Source organism: Anopheles aquasalis, chromosome 2, assembly GCF_943734665.1.
Source record: "Anopheles aquasalis chromosome 2, idAnoAquaMG_Q_19, whole genome shotgun sequence".
NCBI classification, from domain to species: Eukaryota; Metazoa; Arthropoda; class Insecta; order Diptera; family Culicidae; genus Anopheles; species Anopheles aquasalis.
In genome coordinates this window covers 11603187-11625000 of record NC_064877.1, presented here as the reverse complement: position 1 = coordinate 11625000, position 21814 = coordinate 11603187, and the positions used below count along the sequence as shown (strand labels likewise).

General features: G+C 46.0%; 2 protein-coding genes across 2 annotated transcripts; both read left to right on the top strand.

Moving 5' to 3' along the window:
- The first annotated feature begins 1435 nt into the window (after positions 1–1435).
- On the top strand, positions 1436–2414 carry LOC126572419 (zinc metalloproteinase nas-4-like). The gene is made up of 4 exons (XM_050231727.1): positions 1436–1486; positions 1629–1743; positions 1813–1973; positions 2040–2414. The coding sequence occupies exons 1-4, from the start codon at positions 1436–1438 to the stop codon at positions 2412–2414; spliced, it is 702 nt and encodes a 233-aa protein (XP_050087684.1).
- A 106-nt stretch (positions 2415–2520) lies between these two features.
- LOC126569701 (low choriolytic enzyme-like) lies at positions 2521–3686 on the top strand. Its single transcript, XM_050226966.1, has 4 exons — positions 2521–2644; positions 2722–2901; positions 2979–3293; positions 3361–3686. The coding sequence occupies exons 1-4, from the start codon at positions 2521–2523 to the stop codon at positions 3684–3686; spliced, it is 945 nt and encodes a 314-aa protein (XP_050082923.1).
- The last annotated feature ends 18128 nt before the right edge of the window (positions 3687–21814 follow it).

Here is a 21814-nt window from a genome sequence, read left to right as displayed (position 1 = left end):
TGAGGGAAATAATTAAATAATATACAATAGAGAAAAAGAAATCTTCTGTATCGAACCTATAGGGTACTGCGTAACTGCTTACAGATACATTTACTAAATATTACTAAAACAGATATCAGTGTACTCTAAATAACTTTTGAAGTATATGAAGCATAAGAATGAAACTATATAAGGATTGAAAATATGTAATATGGAAACTCAATATTTAAGTGGTACTGGTTAATTTTACGTACGCGAACAGAACATAAGAACATACGCTCATTTAAGATAAGTTTACCGGGGAAAATAGCAGAGACTCGAACGTAAGACATAAGGAAAAAACATATAACAGCCACAACTCTCAACCATAAAGACATACGTTTGAACGAATCCACAAGGCGCCAGCGGTGGATACGAAGATTAACTACTCCTTTGCCAACTGTGGCAAGAGAGGAACGACAGAAATGGTAAAAAGGGTGGTATAGGAAGTCTGTACACTGGTTTAATTTCTACAACTGCGTTGCGTTGTGTGTTCTCACATATTAGTGTTACCCGCGTAGACCTAAAACAAACTGGGAAACGAACAAACGAATGCAATGGTATGCCTAAAGTAAAAATTACCTTGTAAGTAAACAGATACTTCTCTTCAGTATACACACAGTCTGCAAAACGGGAGTAGATGGTTCGTTTAAACACATTATTTACAACAGTCCGTGGTTATGCGTGTTTCTAGAACACTGCCAAACTTTCGGTTACAGAAGCCGCTTCATGTGCATACAATCAGTTACTATAATTGACAGTGTAAGTCACTCGAAAACACCCGATCCCCGCGATCACAGGATAAGGAAAACCGACAATGAAACCATGTAAAAAGCGATAGGGAAAACAGCAACCATTCATACAAAAGCAGATCTATCGATTTAAATGTTTAAACTGATGGAAAGGAAATAGTTGTTACACCACCTCATGATAACAGTTTGTTTGAGATCGAGTGCAAGGAAACGAAGAACTAAGCATTTAAGCATTGCGGATCCTTAACGAAAGAAATCAGATTTACAAAACAGTGAAAATAGATTTAAAAGAAAGGTCTAACACGTCTTAAAAGAAACGCATCTGTTCGAGAGAACACGATTGTTGTAATTGATTTGTATCGGTAGACTGTGTTGCACGATGATGCTGATGATGATACCATTGACAGACAAGCTTTAGTTTTGTTTCCAAAACTCTGGTTTTCCGTTTTATCTAAATTTAAAATACATCTAAAATGGAAGAAAACAAAAATAAAAAACTGGTTGTTTGTATGGAAATAAATTGGAAGTTTTATTGAAAGAAATGCAAGGGATTCGTATGTTACATATTAAGCATAGACTGAATCGACGATGCATGACGCGGATCATTGGGAAGCGTTAGTTAATCATGGCACGATGACATTTACATTCATTCTGTAGCTAGATGCATGTTGAAGCACCAACAGCCTGCATTTCTCTCGAAAGCGAGCTTCGTAGCGGTACAGATGTGGTCCGGTCGATTGCTTCTCGCTTTTGCAGTCATCTTTCGTCAACTAAACTCAACTGGTAACAATATTTGCTAGGTAGTTTTCCCTTCGATTCAAAACTATTCACTTTTCAGGAAAACACCCGGCATTGCAGACTGAATGCACTAAATCGACACTTCAGTACGGAAACGTGGTGCAGAACGTTCTACCGAAAGACTATCGATGGCCAAATGCCACGATACCGTACATGTTCGATGAATCATTGCTCAGTGAGTCGCCATTGCCGGAAAGGGGCCAAGTGTTATCGCCTGCTTACCTGTTGATCATTTTATGTTTAGACACACCACAGCGTACGATTATTCGTGCTGCAATGGAAGTACTGCAGCATCGAACTTGTGTACGGTTCGTAGAAAGAAGTCGCGAGGTCCAGCATCTGTTGATCACCGCCGAGGAAACCAGTGGATGTTGGGCAGATACTGGCCAACAAACAGGCACGACAGTATGACGCGTTTACCGCCTTGCATAAGTTTTAAGCAACAGAATTATCCATGTATCTTCCTTTAAGTACTTGAACCTGCCATCGTACTGCACACAATCTATCGGAACGATCCTACACGAGCTGCTGCACGCACTAGGGTTCCTTCATCAGCACACGCGCCCAGATCGAGACCGGTATGTGTGTGTTCGGTACGAAAATGTACTTCCCCAGCCATCCGCTCTGTACAACTACGAGATCGTGTGGCCCTGGACTCATCTTGCCTTTCCGTTGCCCTACGATTTCGAAAGCATCATGCACTACACCCCGGACATGTACAGCATAGCTCCGGGACGTTCAATGACGATGGTGCCCCGACACCCGTGGAACATCTCGCAGCTAGGCCAGCGGAACCATTTGACGGAGCATGACGTACTGGCAATACATTTTGTTTATTGCGTGTAGAACAAAGCTTGGCCATTGTTTCACTTTCCTATTTTCGGGTTGCCAGAAGAGATAAGAAGAGTTAGTTAGAGCAAGATCGCCCAAACAACGACAGTTTGCTAGACTCATGGAACGTTCCATGTTTTGCGTGCTAGTGCTCACGGCGTACTACTCTGCGTCCGCTGACCTCATTGCTATTGATCTCAGCAACTTTGGAAGTGCGTTATATCGCTTGATTGACTCATCAGTTGGTACGGCATACGGCATCTACCAAAGGTTTCGACGAGTTCTTGTTCTACAATTCACTTTCTCTGCCTCTGTTGATTAGATTCCCTGGTAAGGAATTTGAATCCATCTGCGGGGACGGAACCATGGGAACTGGGAAACCTGATCGGTGGGGATATGCGACTGCCGAGACCACGCTTCGCCATGGCACTAGCCGGTCCCCCCTCGGCCGCCTATCGGTGGCCCAACGCCACCGTTATCTACTCGATCGATGGTACCTTTAGTGAGTAATTTGGTGTAGAACGTGCCATCGAATGTGATCGATCATTTTCCGTTTTTCTTACCAATTTCTCGCGGTAGACTCATCCGAGCTGCAGTTCCTGAACGGTGCGATGCGCGAATTCGAGCGACTAACCTGCGTACAGTTCCGTCGACGCCGGGAAACACCGACCGAAGTAGCGTACGTCTCGATCGACAACACCGATGCCGGTTGCTGGAGTGATATTGGCCGTGGTGTTGGACGTACCGTGGTCAACCTACAGCCCGGATGTGCCAACGCCTTGACCACGCCGGTCCATGAACTAATGCACACGCTCGGCTTCTACCACGAACACAACCGACTCGATCGAGATCGCTACATAACTGTGCTGTACGAAAACATCAGCCAGGATGGTGGTGAGTAGAAGCAGCTTCGCGTACCGTTATTAGATGTAACTCTAGCGATGTGATGTCCTTTTGGAAGACTTACAGAGCAATTTCGATCTGGTTGATCCGGACAAAACGACCACTTTCAACGTACCGTACGATCTTGGCAGCATTATGCACTACACGCGCAACGCTTTCTCGGTGTGTCCCGCCAAACTGGATACCATGCGACCCCGGATACCCTGGGAGGGTGAAATTGGCCAACGGAACACGCTCAGCTGGTACGATGCGCTACTCATTAACATCATGTACTGTGGGGTGCCGGTACCCCGGGAACCGTTGCCGATTCCCTCTCGCTGGATACCGGCCAGAGCGCAGGGACGAAAGGATCGCTTCCGTTACCGGCGCTTCCTGCGTAATTGATGTGCACGTGCGGGATGTAAGAAAAGAGGTCGTTTAAATCAATTATAAACCTTTTTAACCATTATCAGGTGTCGAAAGCGACCGATTTTTTATTCCTTTCCTACACCAATGTACATTAAATATCACGAGTTTGATGAATTGTGTCGTAAATAGAATTAGTACGCTGTGCTACATAAGAAACGAACAAACGTTCGTGAGTTAATTGTCGGGTTTCCGGTGAATGTGCCGGTGCCAAAAACACCGTTCTTCTCTCCAGCGCATCTACTCGGCAAGCTCCCCGGTAAAGGTCCCGGTGTTCGCTCGAGTGGTTTGCGGTTTTCGGAACCATTCTTTCGACCAGCTATTCCTGGACTAGCGGTCCCTGTCAGTGGCAGAAGTAATAGTCGCTCGGGACGCTGCATTTTCGGCCAAAATACGGACGCTAACCCACGACCACTGAGTGGCGGGACTTTGAGCGATGTAATTAACTGTTCGCTGCAGAAGTGCCAGCATACGCGAACTACGCAAATTGTGGGAAGCCGTTCGTGCGTCCACCATCGTTTTTAGATGAAAACACACATAACATCATTTTTGTGCTTGGCCCCGTGTCATGTTCCTGTGGTCGATGGAGGACCCGTTGGAGGATCCCTTTTTAGAGGAATTGTGTAAAGTGCGTTTTGTTCTGTTTTGCTTATGCAAATTATACACAGTTTGGTAAATGCAACGTTTAACCAGGCGGAAACGAACTTTCTTACAGTGGTGCCCATTGGTTTTTCCGCATCATTTGCTTTCCACCGGGTTTTTGGTCGCTACGCTCCACTAACCGGTCAGTTTTGTTCCTGTGGTTCTGGCCGAGAGAACTTTTCCCTTCGAGGAATTTCCGATGAAATCTGCCCATCAAAAGGAACGGTCGCCAGCGTCCACAGAGCAGAGGGAGTTTCTAGGGCGCACCACCGAATGATGCGTTGCGTTTCGAGAAGGACTCAGCTCCGGGCAACCGACCGACTGTGCGGCCGGTTTTCCTTTTGGGAGTTAATTATCGTTTTGGATTTGAAATTGTGTGTTCGTGTTGAAACGTGCTGCGATGCTTGACTTGTTTGCGATGTTTCTCTGATGTCCCGGGGAACGCTCAGTGGCGTAGAGGTAAGTTTTGCAAAGTTTTATTAATTTATTTCGACCTTTTGAACCTGGTTGGTTGGTTGGTTCCAAGAACTAACCAACCAACCGTTGGTTGAGAACATCGAAACACCCCAAACTGACGGCGGCAGATGTACGGTACACTGGCTCCTGCATGCGGACCAGAAAAGGACCTTCTCCCAGGAGTGCCAAAGCAGGTCGTGCGTGAGTCTGATTTCAGTAAACCAAATCTAAACCGTTCATAGGACTTCTAGCAGCAAGGGTTGGTTCCCGGAAAAGGGATTTCGCTCGTTGGTGGTGGCATGATTAACACATCGTGTGCATGAAAAGTCCATTCCAGACATCGCATTCACGACCGGATCTGAATTCGGTACGGTCTAGTCCCCCTTGAGGTTTGTGTTTTCGATGATTCTTGGCCCCGAGCGAATGGATTGGAGTAGAAAGTCTTTGTTAGTGAGTGGACTACTAGATAAAAAAAAATCCTTTAAACTAACTCAGAAAATTCAGTAAAGGGCGGAGAGTTAAGAGTTGCTTTTGAAGAACACGTAAACTGCGAACTTTCTTTATTTTATTTGATTTTCTATTTTTTTTTATTCATCACTAATATTATTGTATTTAATTTAATTTTATCATTAATTGTGTACTCTGTATTCGATTTTCTACTACCATCGTTGATACTGCTTCTTAATCCTACCACAACGAGAGCTTATTTTGTTGTTTGTTAAAACTACTTACGTAATAATTCAAATAAATAGTACCGTTTCCTGCTAGCGAACCTGCGAGCTACACATAATGGAGTGCCCAGCCTACAGCGGCACTTGGGCAACCACCAACTGTAATTCATCCTCCCCGAAGGAGGAACTAGGTATGTTTACTTGAACTTTTCCCACCATCCGGCATCCCATCGACCAGCGGATGAATAGTTGTATCCGGTTGCTGTACTCGAAAACTTTTCCGCTTCTTGCTACAATCGCATCGCTGAAGGAAGGAGCTGACGGTGGTGGTGTCTTACGAGGAAAACCGTTGAGACTGTTGATTTCCTAGCGGATCGGAGTTGGCCTGTTTGAAAATGTTACTTTGCTCGCCCCAATCCCGGGCACGTGGTGTATGTGTTGCTGTTTGTGTTTGTAGTGCAGGGCAGCTGAGCCCCGGCCAGAGTCTGACCGCAGACTCCGTCGACGACGACGGTCTTTGCCCCACTTTGGGTTCTATTTAGCAATTCTATTTTAAATGCGATCCCGGGCAAAGTTTTTCTATTACAGTGCGATTCAATTGTGAGTCGGCCGGTGAGCTGGTTTAATAAAATAAAACCATTTTTCATTCAACTTTGATAGTAACATAGAGATATAGATTGTCTGCACAACATTGACTGTCGATTGTTTTACTTTTTACTTCTTTTTGTGTCTTTAATATTAGAACAAGTTCCAATCGCGGCTAACATGGTATTTTATTTCAATCAATCCTTCAAATAACTCATGCTTTAAAAATACTAAATTTAAAATTGTATAACTGAGAAACATTTTACACAACCTGTGCAACTGAACTCATGTTCAATATTCGAACTGGTGCTTGCTGGTGGTGCGTTTGGACAAGCGGAAACGAGTGGGTTTTCAAAACATTCTCGCTAGATCTAGTCCTGTGGCATTTGTGGCTAGCTGCTAGCTGCACTCCGAGCCAGCCGTAACAATTGTGCTATTGATTTAAGGTTCCACAGTGCTGCGGTGAAAAGTTGGGGCCAGTGAGAGCGATACTGCTGCGTGGCAGTATCCAGCTTAGCATCTGGCTTGAATCAATAGCGATCTTCATCCTTCGCTGCCCTGTTACCGTTGCTGAACCCCGGAACAAACACAACCGAGAACCGTTGCACAATAGTGCTAAGGATTTGCCGTAACTCCGGTGGAAACATCTTGGATAGGATTGGCCAGCATCCCGGCAATTCACGGGGCGGTTGTATTCCTTGCCGGGGGCGGTGGGAAGGGAGGGGGGCAGCCAACCTGATCTGAGCTTCGGCATTACACAATTATCTACGTAAAAGACCATTTGCCTTGTTTATTCATTCATCTTGCAGCTCGACGACGATACGTTACTTGCTGCTCTCGGGGGGGTTGGGGAAAGGGCAACTGGATGCTCATTTCGCCAGCTTCGAGGTGGTCAGATCGCTACCAATGCTTATCGATTCAATTACCAACCTTCGATGCTGTTCAACAGAACGTGCCCGAGGGATGCTTCGGCGTGGCAATAGCATTGCGAGAGCGCGAGGGTTCAATTAATACGTCCAATGGCATGGCGAACGATATTGCTCGAACACGACGGTTGACGACGGTATCATTAGTTTTCGCAATCAGCGTTCGACCCGGGGTAGATCAGAGTTTCATTATCATTACGTCAGGTTGGGGCCCCGGGAGGTTGATTGAGATCAATCTAGAATCGTAAATATTGCTTCAACGCACCGGGAGCATTAAATGTCGGCTGTAAGATCCGCAATTTGCATCTCGAGGAATGAATGGGGCGCCATTGTAGGCCACTGCAGGATGCTAACGACGTTGGATGCTATATTCGTTACATGAACTGTAAACTCGCTGGCGAACCATCTCGAGCACGAGTTTGGTCGTGAAACGTGCCGTTAAAGCACTAGCGGATGTTGTAACGGAGATAGAAATCAAAACTACCAATAAAGTACCATTCTATGTGCCGTCTTGTGCTCCTGAAAATCCCATCCAAGGAGAACGCTTTCCTTCCTCCAGCAAAGGACGCATCTCACTGTTTGCTACTCGCGGCAGCACTGCTCGTTCAATAGTCGAGGTGTTTTGAAGGTGAAGAATGGAAATAAAATCATTACTTCTTGCTCTCCGGTCGACACCGGCACCCGGCCCTTAGGGGGGGAATGCAAATTGGCCCAAATTACACATTGTTGCCCCAGTCCCCGAGTCGGCTGACTGCTTTATCGGTTTTTTCCACCATTTATTTGTAGTATTCGCACACAAAAGCGGGAGACAAATTTAAGAATCGTGTCTCCTTACCACTAGGATTGCATATCCGTTCCAGTGCAACCTTTGTTATCCTTTGTCATACGGCCAAACGGCATTAGGGAAGAAGTCATGGACCAAACACACACGCTCACGTTCGTTCAACATTGTTGCACTGGAGCACCGGACTGGTGGGGGGAAATCTGGTGCAGGACGTTTCTGGCGTAGTTTCGCCTCTTAGCGTCGGGAGTGTCGCGACGACTCCTCGAGTGGTTCCACATTAACTTTATGGATATTGGGCAAAGTTGACTTGCACGATACCAGGGTGCTGGTGCTTGGTACCAGATGGGACATTGCTACCATTGGCGGTCGTTAGTCGACGATCGAAAAGTTACTTGGATGCTGTTGTGATGGTCTAAAGAAATGGTACCCAGGATACTACTAAAATATTATGCTTTAAGACAATGTTGACAATGTTTTAAAGAACATCCTTCCCAGTGTTTGTTAATGAGAACTAGTTTTTAGTCGATGAATGATAATAGAAGAAGCACAACAGTCTGGAGACGTTTCGCACAATGCACGAAGCTAAGGTTGCGCACCGGAGTAGAAGTGCATCGATATGCATAGTGACAGTGAGCGCAATAAAGGCAATCACTACACATACACATACAGCCACATATCCGGTGGATCACGTGCTTCCAACGCTAGCCGTCTGAGTTCACGGATTGCTCTCGGTTCCGAGAGCGTTTCAAGGCAAAACATTCAAGCCCTCTTCCCAAGCCAAAAAACCATTAGCCACGCTCCTTGGACCGAGCGTCTCGATAGGGAACGCATTTCTTCTTCCTTTCGAGAGGACTCCGGACTCCGGACACCGGACGGGATCCTGGCCAGTGACGGTGCCGGGAATAATGTGCAATAATAGAAAATAAAAGGAAATATATTCGCAATACGTGGCCGGTGAACTATACGGTAGTCTCCTTCACTTTGCCGCACCAGCGTGGCGGACAAGCCGGAAATCGCGCAACACTAACCATATCCCCGGAACCACCCGGTGTTCGATAGCGAAAAACGTTTAGCTAATATTCGCGAATTGCAAATCGATGCCAGGAGGAGGCAGCGGCGGTCGTGGCAGGGGCCAGTCCTCGGAACAATCCGCCAAAAACCGATCAATGTGTGGAATCGGTTTTACGAGTTGTTTACTCAGACCGCCAGAGAGGTGCGATAACCACCTCGCGCTTGATGTCTCTGTAGCCACATTGTCGTGCATCGCGCCTGAATGCGCTTTTATGGTGCTGTATCGCGTGAGCTTTTCCGGAGGCACGTCCTCCCCACTGTCTTGCCTCACTTCTGAAAAGGATAAATTTTTATGGTGCTTCTTCTTGGCGTTGTGGTGTCCTTTACCAGTTGCAGACTAACACCGAACAAACGAAAGAACGAACGACCGAGCGGAAGTGTTTGCTAAAGTTTGATTTCGAAACCATTTCTGTTTTCCCAATCTTTCCGCCACTCGCCACCGAGCCGGAGGGGCTTGCGATGCATTTAAAACTGTCGCTAGCGAATGAGGCTCTCCAGCATTCCAGTACAATTCCAAGTAAGTGTCGATAAAAATTTCATTCCCAATTGGACGAGCTGGCAGTTGGCGATTGGTGGCGAAATGGAAACGAATGGCCAATAAAAATCCGATTCGTAAGGCAGGACGATTTCGGTGATGATGACGATGATCATAATGTGGGCTGGGTAGTGTTTGCATCCTGCGGCCGGGTCGGGAAAGATTGAAGCACTCATCTTGTGGCATTTGGTGTGGCAATGGATTGAAAGTCGATCGACGGAAGGTTAAGGCAAGTGCGAGTGCAATAATGTTATTTCGAAATTAAGCGCCGATTGAATGCAGCGACATAAATTGCGATTTATCGGTTTTCGATTTCACCCTGAATGGCCCCAACCCAGTAAAGCTCACGAATTTGTCTCACTTTTATGTGCACTTTTTACAGAAAAAGGCGTCGTTTTGAAATGGTTTCGAATAAAAGATGATTTATGTGTATCTTTCGTCGGCGATTTTTCGCTTTCAACTTATCGGTATTTAGATTGCAGAAGAGTCTGGTAGAGTAGGAGCATCCTCTGTCCTTTAGTAAATATAAATGCTGTTAAAAAGAGCTGAGCTGCAGTCGCATAAATACTGGGTAACGTCTTGCCATTAGTTAAAAGGTAAAGGCACTCCTGGTAGTACATTCACTTACAATCAGCAAGGGAAAAAGTTTTTCGCAAAGTCCATTCGGTGGCACTGTAAGTATCCTGCAATGCAGTTCCATTACCCAGGTGGCACAGGCCGCCAAGGTGTGGCTGAACGATGGCAGAAGAAATTAAGTTGCAATAAGAAAAACTTTCACATCTCGCATCTGTTTTTGGATTCAGCATTTTTAAACTTTTCGCTATCCCTCGAATGAACTATCTGGCCACACGCTGCATCGCTATCCTTTACGGTTCCTGCTGGGTAGTGTCACCTTTTTTTTTTAAGCATTAAAGGGTAAGTTTAATCGTAAGAGAAAAAGAAATCCATTCATTCTTCCTTTAACTTTGCTTTGCATCCTGCACACCTTAACCGTAATCGGTCAAATGCAAATATTTCTTTCCGGTTTATTTTTTTCTCGTCGAGCAGAGAAACCTGCATTACCCCGTCTTGGCTCAGCAGTTTCATTCCATGGTTTTTCTTTTTTTTTTCTCTACTCTACTCCGGAACTAATCTAAAAGAACACCGCTGAATAATCGCTGCAGTGGAGTTTTCGTTTGGCTCAATGAAAGTTTTCCGCTTGCCAGAAATCCAGTCAAAAACAGAAGAAAGGATTTTTTCGGAGAGAAATTTGTTTCCCGAATCCAACAGGGGTGAGAGGAAAACCATCTGCCTTGGACAGCGAGGATCTTAGGTTAAAACAGTTGTTCGATTTGGCCCTAACTAAAGCAACTAGACAGAAGCCTGTCTGAGATTGCTTTGACGGGCAGGACAGCATTCTTTCCTGTGTTGGGAAAATGTACGAAACGTAAGAAACGGAGCGCAATAATGAGGAAAAAACAAAAAACAGGCAGACAGACTCGGAAAAGTCACAGATTCATCATGACAAACGGGTTTTCTGTTGCTCTCTGATTGTCGTTTTAATTCAACTCCGTCGTGGTCTGCTGCCGCATGCTGGCCACAACAATGTGGCAAAATGAGAATGTCTGAGGGATGAAACGGAAGCGATAGAGAAAACAAACGACAAAGGCCATCAATTATGGTCGTGAGGATAACGGTTGCTCAGTTGGAAAATGCCAAACAAATAACTTACTCCATCACTGTCTTATTACGAGATGATGTTTTAATTACGGTAATATTGCGGTACATGTTGCTAACATAGATTGTTCATTTTTTGGCTGATTGAATATGAGTGTTCTTTATATTCAAAAGAAATGCTCTAGTTCATCAGATATCCTGGAATGGAGAAGTAACAAAGAATGCCCGAAGAAAGAAGTATCGGATGGACTCTCTCTCTGAGAAAAGGTCCTAAAACATCAAACAAACTGTCCGGAAACGGGACTCTATTTCGCCCCCCTTCCCAAAAAACTCACCAATTCCAAAAGGACGGCAACAAAACAAAAACCAAATATTACCAAGGATGAATCGGGGAATTGGAAAATCTCAAAGGAGTTAGGCCCGAACCCATTCACCCGGAACAGTGCGCGTTTCGTGTTTGGAAGGCTTTCGGTACGGCTGGTCGAGCAATCGCCCTTCTTTGAAATCAGCCCTGGTTCGGCGACTCGTAGGCCGACTTTTGGAATCGAAACGTTACCATAACCGTCGTGGAGTTTTGTTTTAAAATTTATGACTAAGATTTCTGTCCTCGGGGGTGGTCCTTGTCGACGGTTGGACTCTGCATCAGAAATACTCAACGAAATGCGTCGTTGACATTGGAATATTCGAAATGAATGGAGGCAGAATGGGTTGCGCTTTTTTTGTTTTTTGAAAGCTGCCGTCCCAGCAACCCAACCGGATAACAAAGCAACCGTTGTCTTTGTCAAAGTGTCGTTCGGAATCACTTGGCACAGAAAATCATGGCTGGGTATCGTCGAAGGTACAATGAAAATAATGGAATATTTGATAAGTTTGGTTAGGATGGGGCTCGTGTTTTGAATGTGTTCTTTTGAACCACTTTCATTCATTGGTCCCCCACATAAATACATAATGCATCGAAACCGTCTTAAAACAGTTCGCTACAGCCGATATTTGTCCGAAAAACAAAGCAAAACAAAAAATGAAAGAAATTTGTGATTTCCACGACATTAAATTGTCCACATTACATCATTCTACGGTTTCGTATCACACAACCCACACAATTTACGTAATCTATGCATCACACAGCATCACTTCTACATCATTAGCTGCTGAATAGTAGCCTGTCTTCAGTTGGCCCCTTCTCTCTTTCAGTCCATGTTGCTGATGCAGCACGATGTGCCAACATTCCAGTCTGCACACACATTTTCATCATTCCTGGCTCTTCAATTTTCATCTACTGTACCGAGGGCGGACGCTTCACGCGTTGGTTTGTCGTTGACAAGGACACAGAAACCTCGAGACGATCAAGGACACGGATCAATATTTGCATTCAAAATGTCGTTGCCGTGAAGGTGGGGTGCGGTGGATACGGGGTGGCCTACGGTGTACGGTGTAGTGTCGAACCGTATCGTCCGTCTCACGATGACACGCACGAAGAACCGAAGCCTCTCGCAGGGTATGGGCTATGGAGAATATATTAATAAATCGCTTTCGCTATGGCGTGAGTCAATATTGAATGTGGTCCTCTTCGTCGTCGTTGTCGTTGCCGGCATTCCCGGCATTTTGCTCATCGCCGTCAACGCTGCAGCAGGTCCACCCAACGACCACAAGTGCGCAACGGACGTTGACGAATCGGACGGGTCCTTGGTAAACATAATCGAGTGGATGGAGCGAGAATCCGGCGGGGGTTGAGATGCAAACAAACGCTGACGGGGACTGCTGCTGCTGCTGCTGCTGCTGTTGGTGCTGCCAACCAAATATCATCAGTTAATGAGGAGTCAAATCGTCATCGCTGACGCAACTGGTTTTTCTGCGTACGATGACTTTTTTTTTCTCTGGTGCAGGAAAATAAAATATAAATCATTTGATGCAACACTTCAGTAGATCTGCAATATTGAGCGTAAGGAAAATATCCTTCATCCTTAGAGCATATCAGCTTTCTTTCAACTTATGGATTACTAAAGCACTTTCCTAATATCTTTCGTTTTGCAAACGTCTAGCCGATTGGTTATGATATCCTGAATCTTCTTGTCAGTATTTTGTGATTCACTGAAGACTGCAACCGATCTGTAAGCCTCCAGCAACGGTCTGCAGTGCCAAGAGAGACTATACATTTACTGCCAGAAAGACTGCTGACAGCTCGAAAACGGTTGTACCGATTGTTCTCACTGATGTTTGAGTGGGTTGCAAGGACAGCTCGAGACCAGCCCTGAGATAGACCGGAAAATCAAAGAGGACGAATCGCACGGCCATGGAGCCCAAGTACATAACACTACATAATGGGTGGCACTAAAACTGTACCACTGTGTAGGTGTCTAGCGCCATCATTACGGGCTGCACTATTTTCTTACATCAATCATCGTAATCATCGGCAGGCAGGCTCGGCTCCTTACACTCGAAAGTGTCTCTCTGCCGCTCTCTGCGTGGCTGACTGGTTGACGCGTTGGACCGATGAAGGCAGGAAGCGAGACAGCGAGAGCCGGAAAACACTCCAATGCGATGCTGCCACGAGGATGGCACTAGGATGCCGCATTAGTGAAAAGGGGCCGCATCAAGGATCGTTGAGTGCGTCTCGTACGCCCCAAAGGAAATGAATCTAGGGCGTCTCTAGTTATCCCTCCGGAAGGAAAGGGGCGCGGTACACGACGTTTGTTTCGCTTTGAGCCGTAAATGATGTAGCTACTGTACTTGCCACCGTTCCTGCTGCTGCTGCTGCTGGTGATGATGACTGGTGGTGGTCGCTGTGGCGGTGTGGCCGTCGCCGTGTTGCATTACGATACTTACCCCTTTTATTCTGTGCAGCACTCTTCCGGTAATGAGAGAGTGAACTTCAAGACTAGGTGAAGAGGCCACCCAACCATCCGGCTCATGGGAGCACTCGTCTGGAGTTGGTTGGCGCTTTCAGCGATTCGAACTAATGGAAGAAGGCCAGAGGTTACGGAGGCGAACGTTTCCGACACTGGACTGGGCCTCTGGGATGTCACAGAATGGCGGGCGGGAATGGTCAATTAGAGTGTACCACGCAGTATGGTTGTGGCGAGAGCTGAACTGTTGAACTTTGAGAAACGAAGGTGGATTACAGAAAAGGAGAAAGAAAGGAAAAGAAAAAGATCCTGTAACCCCGCTGACATACTGAGATGCTGTCAGTGTCAGCTAATGGTGGTCGTGACTGCCGCAGACTCGCTTTATCCTTCACCAAAAGGGGTTAAGTGAAGGCCTCCGGTGGTGCACCGCACCGCCTTCGGCTGGAACAGTATCGTTCCTCTCCGTCGTTTTGCACATACCAATTACCTGCTGCCTAGCGGTGGCGTCGAGAAGAAGAACGAACGGTAACCTCAATTGATCCTTTAATCTTTGAAACGTCCATCAAAGCGTGCACCATCGGTTTTAGACGGCTGTTGATTGATAGCAAGGCTATTTGAGATGTCGGGAATCGGCTTTCCGAAGGATTACCGACTGTGAGGATGGACTGCCACGATGGTTGGGAACGAAATTAAAAACCCATCAACGAACATTTCATCAGAATCTTGCGGTATTAGTAGGTATGGTCGATGATGTACCGATCGAGCGATTGATGGCTTAAGGCATATGAAGATCCAGTCCGTTAGACCTGGTTATGCTTGCTCGGGACGTATGAAATTCCTTCCATGATTCACTGATGCAGCATGATCCTTCATGAGGATTGCCCTTCAAGCTTTGCCAGAAATACCACAGAAAGCCATCAACTCCAAGCAGTCTTCAAAGACAATAAACTGCAGACCATCTGTCAAACTTTCGGTGACAAATCCGCCCCAAAAGATGTCACTGACTCCACGAGCTCCCAGTTTAGGAGCAGCGTTTAACCGTAATGACACACCAGCTGTGGAGCCATTGAAGGCAGCAAGTGGCCTCTCTCTTTCTCGGCTGACCAACGGCAGGCCGATGACTACGTGGCGTTGCATATTTTATCGGGTTTTTTCGTTCGTGTCTTCAATACACTAGGGTCGTTGATGACAAACCCTCGCCTCCTAACAGATTTGTCTGGGATGTGCATTTGATTAAAATCAATGCTAAGCCTCTTTGGTGGTAATCTTGTCTATCCAAGCCATTTTCGGGAAACCTTCGACGAAGGTCGCAAAGAAAACCCCGAAAGGAAACCTGCTCGGTTTGCTTGCTGTAGGCTACTGTGACCTGAAAATTTGGGGTAGATTGCTGATACTCCTCGCAAAGAAAAAAAAAGGAAATGACAAGCGCTACGTCTTGCGACAGAGAGAGAGTCCTTGTCTGCCTTTTTGGAGGGCGCAGTACAGGGATGCGTTCGGGTGCGTGTGCCAAGATATGGCCAGCTGATGATGAACTGACATCAGGCTTAATGTGACGGAAGTAATGAGATTTGAAGGCACGGTAGACCCATCACGGAACACGGAAGTGGTGCGCGATAAACAGTCGAGCCGCGCGGATGAGACAGCCTGTTTCCGGGCGTTGGAAATCAAACGATGACAGCTCGGGAAATGGGCCGGGAAAGCACAAGTCATACGCAATGCGTGCAGTGCGATAAGCGTGACTGCGGGGACTGGACTTGGGGTGCTTTTTCGGTGTGATTTCCACCACTGGCACGAATTTTCTACTCTCTTCCACTGTGACATAGTGGAGTGCCTCGAAATGATAGCACTAACGAGCGTCTTGTAGCAGTAGGTAGCAATATGTGCTGAAGCAACAACCAACAGTAACAATCTCAACGTGTTCGCCTCCTGGCGTGGACTACTATATAGTCCGTAGAGTAGTGAACTGTTCGCTTCTGACCATGTACCGCAGCTGTGTACACATTCAATCCCATAATTAATGACCTTCTTACATTTGCTCAAAATGTTTCGTTACGCTGCACATTAAGATTCCTAGATAGCGAGCGAAAAGAATGTCATCTGCATTTGTCTCGACGGTCGGTTCCCGAAGTAAATCATTTTCGTTTTAAGCGGTACAGCGGTTCTGTGCTGTTGGGACATGCTTGTTGGAAATCTTTAGAAGCGCAATGCGAGCGCATTGCAATGACTCGTACCGCGACTTAACCTGTGTCCTTCTTGCTCGCACTGCCCGGTGCCGGTGCCGGTACCGGTGCCGGTGTAGTGTATGAGTGTTCAAATCTTGTGATTTACTTCTTTTATAATCCCTTAAACCTGGTCCCGCAGCGAAATGGCTTTTGTTAGGTTAGGTTGGACTACTTCACCTCGTGGCATCGCAGTCGCCGTCCTTGTCGTCGCTGGTACCCGTTTGCTACACTTACACAATTGGCCGGCTCGGTAGACGATCGTTGAAAGATTAAACTTTACGACTCTGCACTCTTCTCCGGTTGCACGGGCCACGGGGCCACGAACCGAACCCCATCGGTCACGATCACCAATGGGTATCTGGACGGCCACATCGCTGGACGCATGTCTGGGGAACACGTTGCTGAAATGTCCTTTCACCGGCTGGTGCCAGATGTTTAGCTGGAAGCTTCCACCAATGGTCCAGATGATGGCTAGCGTGGTTGCCGGTTGTGCCGTGGTTCTGTGCATTCGGGATTGTCCTTTTTCACCAGTCCTCGGGGTCGAGGGGTTGCCCTGTCGCAGATAAAGAAGTAGGACTCTTTGTACTTAAAATCCCCCCCCCCCTCCCCCGTCCTTTCTGTCACCAAACACAGATCCTGAAATGGAGCTGTGCTTCCAATGGAGTGTGCTTTCTCATTTATAGGTTCAAGGATTACCTCATCTCGTGGATGCGCTCGCCGAGCCCGAGTTTCAACCATAATCCGGCACCGGCTGGCCAACCGACTGCCAGTGCCACTCTGTTGGGCTAGTTGGGACTTTATATTGCTCTCTTCGTTCTGCTTCGTACACCGTAAGTCGGCATTCAGTGGTGCAGTACATTCCCCGGAAAATGGTCACATCCTTTGGGGGCCCAATGGTTAGTCATTTTTCCCTCGACTGGATGAATCGCAAATCGTTGGGGGAGTGGGAAATAATTGCAGTTTATTGCGAGTTACTGGCATGGCTGGTGGGTTTGGCACTGCCCTAGAGTGAGATTATTATCCTGCAACATATCCGTTCAATTGTGCATTGGTAGCAATCGAAAGCAGAGAATCGGTGGTGACAGTAACGGAACGGTTTTCGGGTGGGATGACGATTAGGAATTTTGGGACGATAAACGTTGCACCGGATGCGGGATTTATGGTTTGCTGGTTTGAAATGGTATAAAATGATTGCTGTAATTGAAAACGGGATGGTTGCCTTACAATTCGAAAGCAGCTTTCAGTGATGAAGGGGATTAATTTTGTGAAATGAGGTTGTCGGTTTCATGTTTATCAGTCAGATGTTTTTTAATCCTTTTATGTTGCCACAACGTTTAAGAAATTTCTGCAGGTTAACTATTAATGTAGTGTGTTGCGTAGCTTATACATTAATAATGATTTCATTGCAACACAAGTTCTGGAACACAAAAACAAAATATGTTGTAAAGCATACTTTCGTTGCATTGAAATGTATCTAAACTTCTCGAACAGACGCCATAGTAGAGAAAAAATCTTTTTAAAACTTAAAAGAGAAAACCAGATTCACTTGAGCAAATCAAGTCCCTTCCATGCTCAAAGTGCATTCTTCAGCACACTTTTCATTCGCAGCCGTTTGAATTGAGTCTGTCTGCTTTTCGATTTAATAAATGACTTTCTTTCGAGGCAAGAGTGAGCTCAGAACTACCACAAAACCAGATATACCGGGAATAAAATCATTATTCATTGGCGGGAAAGTTTTCCTTCGATTTCGAGCGCTGAACAGCACAGCGGAAAGATTCTCTTCTTAACCAACTGCACTAGACCGTGGATATCATTTATTTCAGCGAAAAACACAGCTTCCACGAGTGGAAATAAAATGAACCATTGCTTGGTGTCTCGGTTCAGTGGTCAAAACTACCAGCGTGGTGTTATTTTTCTCAAATTCAAATAGTTGAAAAATGAACACTTTCTTCCTTAATTCACCTCTTGGGTGTTGGTCCTGGTTTTCGTCTCACCGGAGAGGAAGCAGATTATCGAGGATAGTTGATCAAAAATGAGGTGCTTTAGCTTGAATGTAATTTAAAATCGTGCTGTTCCGAGTGGTAGAGTGTCTATAAATTAATGCACGCGCAAGCTAACACCTCCTAGACCCCCTCCAGATAATATTTAATTAAAATGTGCCCATTCATGGAGAGCAAACTGTTGGCTTAAATCACTTGACACAATCAACAGGAGGTAAACAACAGTGGACATCACGAGGCATAAAAATGCAGATCATCATTCCGGGGCGTGTGCCATAAAATGTGACACCAACCCTGCGTTTTTTCGGGCAATCGTCCAAAACCGTTCGTCACCATGAAAGGCTTTCATCGTCAGCTCTTTCACCCCGGCACCCTTACACCACACTCAAGCAGTAAACAATTAAAATAGTAAATTATAAAAGTCATCACCTCCTTTAGCATACCGAACAGGGCGAAACGGTTTGCCCTCTTTCTTGTTCCGGAATAGGCCTGTTGCTGTGTTGCCCCCCGAAGGTGCTCCCGATATCACTGACCCGGAAATAGGATAATGTCACCGTTTTTCGTTCTTTTTTTCTCGTGAATTTAAGAAGAAATTAATAGTTCCTCCTCGAATGGGGCGGACATCCGTGGGACGTTGGGCAATGGAAGGTTTAACGGGCGCTTCGTAGCAAACGACCGGAAAGAGGGTTTAGTAGGGTAAGTTCACGATGACAGCAAGCCAAACCGGCGTGTTAGCCGCAGCAGTAAAAACGGGGGAATGGTTCCAGGGTGTGTTCCTGGTAGCAAAGATCTAATTTTTAATCTTACTCCGTCGCGTAAGTTAATGAGATTACGTGGAAAAATTTAATTTTACTCGCTACGGTTACTCCTTTCGGGGTGGGCCCACCTCGCTGAGGCGGGATGATTGTTCCTATAATCACCCCGACAGTTTAGTTCCCGGTGACCTCCAGCCTTGAAAGGTTGATTTTGCTGTCCCCTTTTCAGATTTCAGGCCATCGCTTCCGGACTAGATCCCCCCAGAGGGTTTTGGAGGGTGATTTCTTCATTAAAATTATTTCTAGAGAAGTTGTTGTTCAATTTGAATAATATTTTAGAAGCATAAACATGGATTGCTATTCTCTACGAGCTTGAGATGATATTAATATCCATTTGTTTTATTTGAGGATATCTTTAGAAATATTTTGGCAATGTCGTTGATTTATTTTTAAAATCGTGTCTAAATAAGGTTTTCCCCAAGCCATAATCCCTTGCAGTCAAAACCCTTGAAGTAATCGTCTTCTATAGTCACCTATAGTGTAATGTGTACAAAAAGGCCTATTACCAAGTCTCACTCCTCTCCTCCTGCACGTCGAAAGGATAAGATTTTCCGGGAATGCCACGATGAGTCGCTGGATCGTACGGAATAGCGGTGCGTAAAAATGTAAAACGCGACTAAATTTGTCTCCTCCTGCCATTCCCCTGTACCCAACCGTGCTCTCCGTAGGCCTGCTGACAGGCGGCGGGCTTAGGTTTAGGGATTGTGAACCCATATCACATTACCCCGCGATTCCCCGGGATGGAAACGGGTAGCAAAGTCAACACAATGACACAGCACACGCTGCCTAATTCGCTGCCAGTTTGCCCGAAAAACTTATCCCCAAACGACTAACGCCTTGACGCCAGATGCCAGAGGTTGACTGCTCCCAGCATAATATCCGGGATTCCGACAGGAGCTACTCCATGTGATGTTTCCCCCCCCCCCCCCGTCCCCCCAGGCATGTTGCGGTAAACGGGAGGGACTTACGGGGTACGGGGAAGGAGGCTGAAACACGAGAGGTATTTAATTTCCTTAGCATAAAATATGCCTCTTCCACTCTTCGTAACCGCACGACAGTAAACAGAACACAATTCAAAAGGCCAGCAAACAAAACAGGCAGGCTGCTGCAGGAGGGTTCTACTTCGGTGGTTGAATGGAAGATCCGGACAGGATGCGTTGTGCAGATTGAAGTTCGGGTCCCGGATTTCTCGACCGGATGCCCGATTTGACTAGTGACAGGGTGATGTAGGCGACGTGTAGTTGACGTTGCAATGTGATCCAGTCAACCGCAACACAAACTCCAGAAGACTCGCTCGTTGATCGCTCGCTGTCTTTGCGTCTGTTTTTCTGTAGTGGTTCTGTGGTTCTAGATTAAAACAGTTGCTTCCTTTGCAGGTGGATCCGGGTTCTTATCTTAGAAGGGAGAGTTCTCTGCCACTGGCTTGGTCTCCAGCCTTACTTCTAGCATGTAAAGTAGGCTGTGACGATGTAGCATTGCAGGGAAAGGCTCGTATCTCGTTATCGACAGTCGCTTCAGCTCCCCCCTTTCAGGAAGTCAAGCAAATGAGCCCAGAGTCATATGAACGGGGCTAAAGGATAAGGAACAGCGAAGCAAAAAAAAAAAGGGAGAAGATTGTCGCGCCTTCTCCAGGACTTTGCTGCATAAAGCACACAATCTATATCCCTCCAGTGAATTCGGTTAGCAGCTACTGTGTACTACGGTAAGGCTGCTTATCGCGCCCCTGCCTGCCCTGCCTTGCTGCTGCTGTCAAACTTTGTCTCCTTAAAGACCAATCCTTCGCTCAATCCCGTGACACCGAGAGACCATCACGAGCTGTTCACCTTCTCCTTGTCGTCGTCCTGGTCGTTTCTCTATCTCGTATGCACATCAAGTGAACTGTTCCACCTTTCAAAAACCCTCCACCTGGTAACCTGTTACCAAATAGCTATCGGGCAAATTGGCCGCGGGGATTCGCTGAACGCAGAACGTGCTAGCCCCTCTTTTAGAAGGCCTCTGCAGAGCCATCGCTCCAGAAGCGCTCTCACGGGAGCCACCTGCGTAAGCAGCAGCACCTTGGAGAACCGCGCGACGGTGGCACGAGTGGAGAAAAATCGGCCCACGTAAAAATCAATGACAATGACTTAACGAACCGGGAGTGAAACTGCACACCGGAGACTATTTTCCGCTGATTGTTTCGTTTAAAGTGCGTCGAAGCGAATGATGGCGCGTCACAAGGATGCTGATGACAGCCAGCGGCAGTGCGTTCGTGTTGCTTTCGGGGTATTAGGATGAAGAATTTGAAAGATTATGCTTATGGTTGCTTCAGCCGTGGAACAATCTAGGAACTCTTCGTGGAGCAGTTGAGATAAAGCATGAATGAGGAGGAAGCTAATTGCTGTTCGTGTTGATGGTGTACGGCTGCTACACCTTTCCGCACCATTCTTTTATCAACAATAATTGTTTCGATTTAAGGGGGGTCTAAGGAGTTTAATTTTTTTGTGACATTATTTTTAACATTTTTCCGTGAAGGTTGCCACAACGCTCAATGACAGTGGCCACAAGGCCACTTTTAAAAAATGTTGACACTTTTCTAAAAAAAATATATATTTAACTCCTGTTTTTAAGCAATAAATATCATAAAAAGCATCCCTTTTTCAATTTAAAAAATCAGCCAAAAATCGAAAAATTGGAAATTCAACGAAAATCCCCACGGGACTACCTAAATAAACTTATAATCTATGAAAATAATATTAATTTGTATTTTTCTGATCACCCATCACGCAGCTACGATCGGCACCGTTTTTGGTTCGAATCAAAAGACTTGTCTTTTTAAGCTACGAACCCTGTTTGATTATTGTTCAATCCGGCACCATCATGTGATCACTTTTTCAACTTTAAAAATCGACCAAAAAACATTGA